At 35.9% G+C, this 3,236-nt stretch overlaps 1 protein-coding gene across 4 annotated transcripts in view; it reads left to right on the top strand.

The window, feature by feature from the left end:
* fgf12b (fibroblast growth factor 12b) overlaps positions 1 to 3,236 on the top strand; it is a 47,778-nt gene that overhangs the window by 32,959 nt on the left and 11,583 nt on the right. For 3 of the 4 annotated variants that reach the window (XM_016535153.1, XM_016535151.1, XM_016535152.1), the window contains exon 2: positions 2,109 to 2,219. In XM_016535153.1, the coding sequence (XP_016390639.1) occupies positions 2,109 to 2,219 (111 nt within the window). Of the gene's footprint in view, positions 1 to 50; positions 366 to 2,108; positions 2,220 to 3,236 lie in introns of those variants that run through there. The other variant, XM_016535150.1, reaches the window with a different exon arrangement.

Raw genomic sequence — 3,236 nt, 5'->3', positions numbered from 1 at the left:
GCGGTTATGTAACTCTAAGTGCTTTCAGTGGTAAGAAACACGAGTCTATCGGTATCGCTCATGCTCCGGTGCATGCCTGCGCTCGCTCCCTCGCGCCGGTGGTGTGCACCGTGAATCTGCACCGAATCTGCACGATCGTCCCTCCCTCTCCCGTGAGATGGCCGCGGCGATCGCCAGCTCGCTCATCCGACAGAAACGGCAGGCGCGCGAGTCAAACAGCGAGCGAGTGGTGTCCGGTAAGCGTCGCTCCAGCCCCGGTAAAGAGCCCTCGGGCCGAGGCTCCCTGTGCGATCGGCACCTGTTCGGACTCTTCTGTAAAGTCCGATTCTGCAGCGGGAAGAAACGACCCGTGCGCCGGAAACCAGGTCAGTTCATTCACACCTGTGCGTGACGCTCACCTGTGCGCGCGGATTGAGAGTTTGATGCATCTGTCGCTGTTTATACTTCATGATGTTACTGCACGTCAGATTTCGCTTGATTGTTTTATTGATAACTGTGAGGACTGCATTAACATTTATAATGCCATTGTAACAGGTAGTTTATGTAGCCTGCGTTAAAAACAAATGATAGATAGATAGACAGATAGATCACAATAAACACTTTAAAGTATATAGTAGGGATGGAATGTAGCCTATTAATTTAGTTACATTAGATATAAAATATTAATATAGATGAATATATGATATTTTTTATTGATAACTTTGCATTAACATTGATATTGTTTAACAGGTAGTTTATGTACATACAAAGATAGATAGATAGATAGATAGATAGATAGATTACAATAAACACCTTAAAATATTAATAGTGTATAATGTTAGACAAAATGTAAATCAATATTATATATAATAAAAACAAACATTAGATATAAAATATTTGTCTATATTAACATAATTGAATATATGATTTTTTTTATTGATAAATATCACAATAAATACAAATATTAATATAGATTGAAAATATTGATATAGTTATACAATATTAGATATTAATATATTTGAATATACGATTGCATTAACATTTATAATACTTAACAGGTAGTGGGTGTACTTTACATACAAATGATAAGTAAGGGATACAAATATATTCAAGTATGTATTAAGTTTCAACTTTTCATTTCAGTAATGATCATTAAATAATGCCACAATGTTTGATGTTATTAATAAATGTCATTATAAAGTGTGACCCATGTTACTTTATTCTGTAAGGTTACAGGTGCGTCTTTGCGTAATTCAATTAAAAAATTGATTCAGTTCAATTCGAGTTTATTTTTATAGCACTTTTCACATATCAGCACCGTTTTACATAATGTTTCAAAGCAGCTTCACAGAAAATGCTACATTTCAATGTTACAACCAGGAACTCTTCTGTTATTGATTAAACATGCGTATTAAAGCTGGCAAAATCTGTTCTGGTCAGTTTGGTTTGTTTATGATGCCTGTATCATATTTGACTACGTTTTTCTCCCCTCTCTGTTCATTCTGGTCGACTGAGCTCTTCTGAGATGAGGGATATAGTACAAGTGTCTGTAATTCAGATTCCATTGGTCTTTTTATAGCGCGTGACCTTTTTTAATACTAAATATCGCGGTGAAACTCTTGAAAACACGCTGGGAGTGAGACAGAGCAGAAAGGGAGCCAGTTTACTAATGTAATTTAACAATTAACACATTTTAATTGGTTAGCAGCACTTGCCGTTTCGGGAACTTGACAGATTCCTTTTTTTTAATTAATTAATTAATTTTGAACAATACTAAGCATTACAGTTCAGCATGCATTATGATGCATCCATCCCATTCACAACTTGTGCTTGTTTGCCTGCGTGTGATTGGTTTAGAGTGGTTTGTTTAAAGGTTTGAAGAAGGGTTTTACATTATGAGAACGTTTTAAGTTTTGTAAAAAACATGTTGTGTTGTCTAGCTCTTCATAAGCAGATCAGAAGAACCTGTAATGTAACATCAGATAGTTTATAATCTCCAAAGAACCATTTAGCTCAACTCCGAAACCTATAAAGAAGCTTTGAAGATGTTTCTAAGAGTGTGGATGGTGCGCAGGCATTGTGTTTGTGTGTGACGTGTGTGTGTGTGTGTGTGTGTGTGTGTGTTTCAGATCCTCAGTTGAAGGGGATAGTGACCAGGCTCTTCAGCGAGCAGGGCTACTACTTGCAGATGCAGCCGGATGGAACAGTTGGCGGGACCAAAGATGAAAACAGCGACTACAGTGAGTCTCTCTCTGTTCCCGCTGTCCTGTGTCAGAAACTGATACGATCTGAAATCCAAAAAGGAAATCAAAGATGTGTTGGATTGCATCAGATCTTAATGTTCTCTTTTCATGCATACATATATGAATGTTAACCCATGCACAAATATAAATGAAATGAATACTTTTATTCAGCAAGGTTAAAAGGTTTTAAAGGTTAAAAAGGTTTAAAAGTGACAGTAAAGACGTTTATAATGTTACAAAAGCTTTCTATTTCAAATAAATGCTGTTCTTTTGAACTTTCTATTCATCTGTGAATCCTGAAAAATAAAATGCATCACGGTTTCCACAAAAATATTGTGCAGCACAACTGTTTTCAACATTGCTAATAATCAGAAATGTTTCTTGAGCAGCAAATCAGAATATTAGAATGATTTCTGAAGATCATGTGACACTGAAGACTGGAGTAATGATGCTGAAAATACAGCTTTGATCACAGAAATAAATTATATTTTGCAATATATTCACATAGAAAACAGTTATTTGAAATATTAATAATATTTCACAATATTACTGTTGTTGCTGTTTTTCTTACAAATAAATGCAGCCTTGATGAGCAGAAGAGACTTGACTCCAAATGTTTGATATATGTATAATTTTATTATCATATTTTTTTACATTAAGAAAAATGAGGCCAGATGCATTACAATAATAAGAATTTGAAGGGAAAATGTGTTTTTCACCATGCAAAACATCTTAATGATCCTAGAGTAGACATCATTTGTCATTTTAATTATTTAAATGAAAAGTTTCTCAAAATGAATAATTTCTTTCTTTTGATTCTGGGGTGACATTTTCTTGATAGAACAGAGAACCCTTGTCACGTGTGTGTGTGTGTGTGTGTGTGTGAGATCTCGCCTGATCTCACAGTTTGCGTGTATTTCTCAGATCTGCATATGCATTAGTGACACACACACTCGCACACACACACGCACGCACACACACACACACACACACTCACACACACACACACACACA

This window comes from Sinocyclocheilus rhinocerous, unplaced genomic scaffold, assembly GCF_001515625.1.
Source record: "Sinocyclocheilus rhinocerous isolate Xijiao unplaced genomic scaffold, SAMN03320098_v1.1 scaffold215, whole genome shotgun sequence".
NCBI classification, from domain to species: Eukaryota; Metazoa; Chordata; class Actinopteri; order Cypriniformes; family Cyprinidae; genus Sinocyclocheilus; species Sinocyclocheilus rhinocerous.
This window is presented reverse-complemented; position numbering and strand designations above follow the sequence as displayed.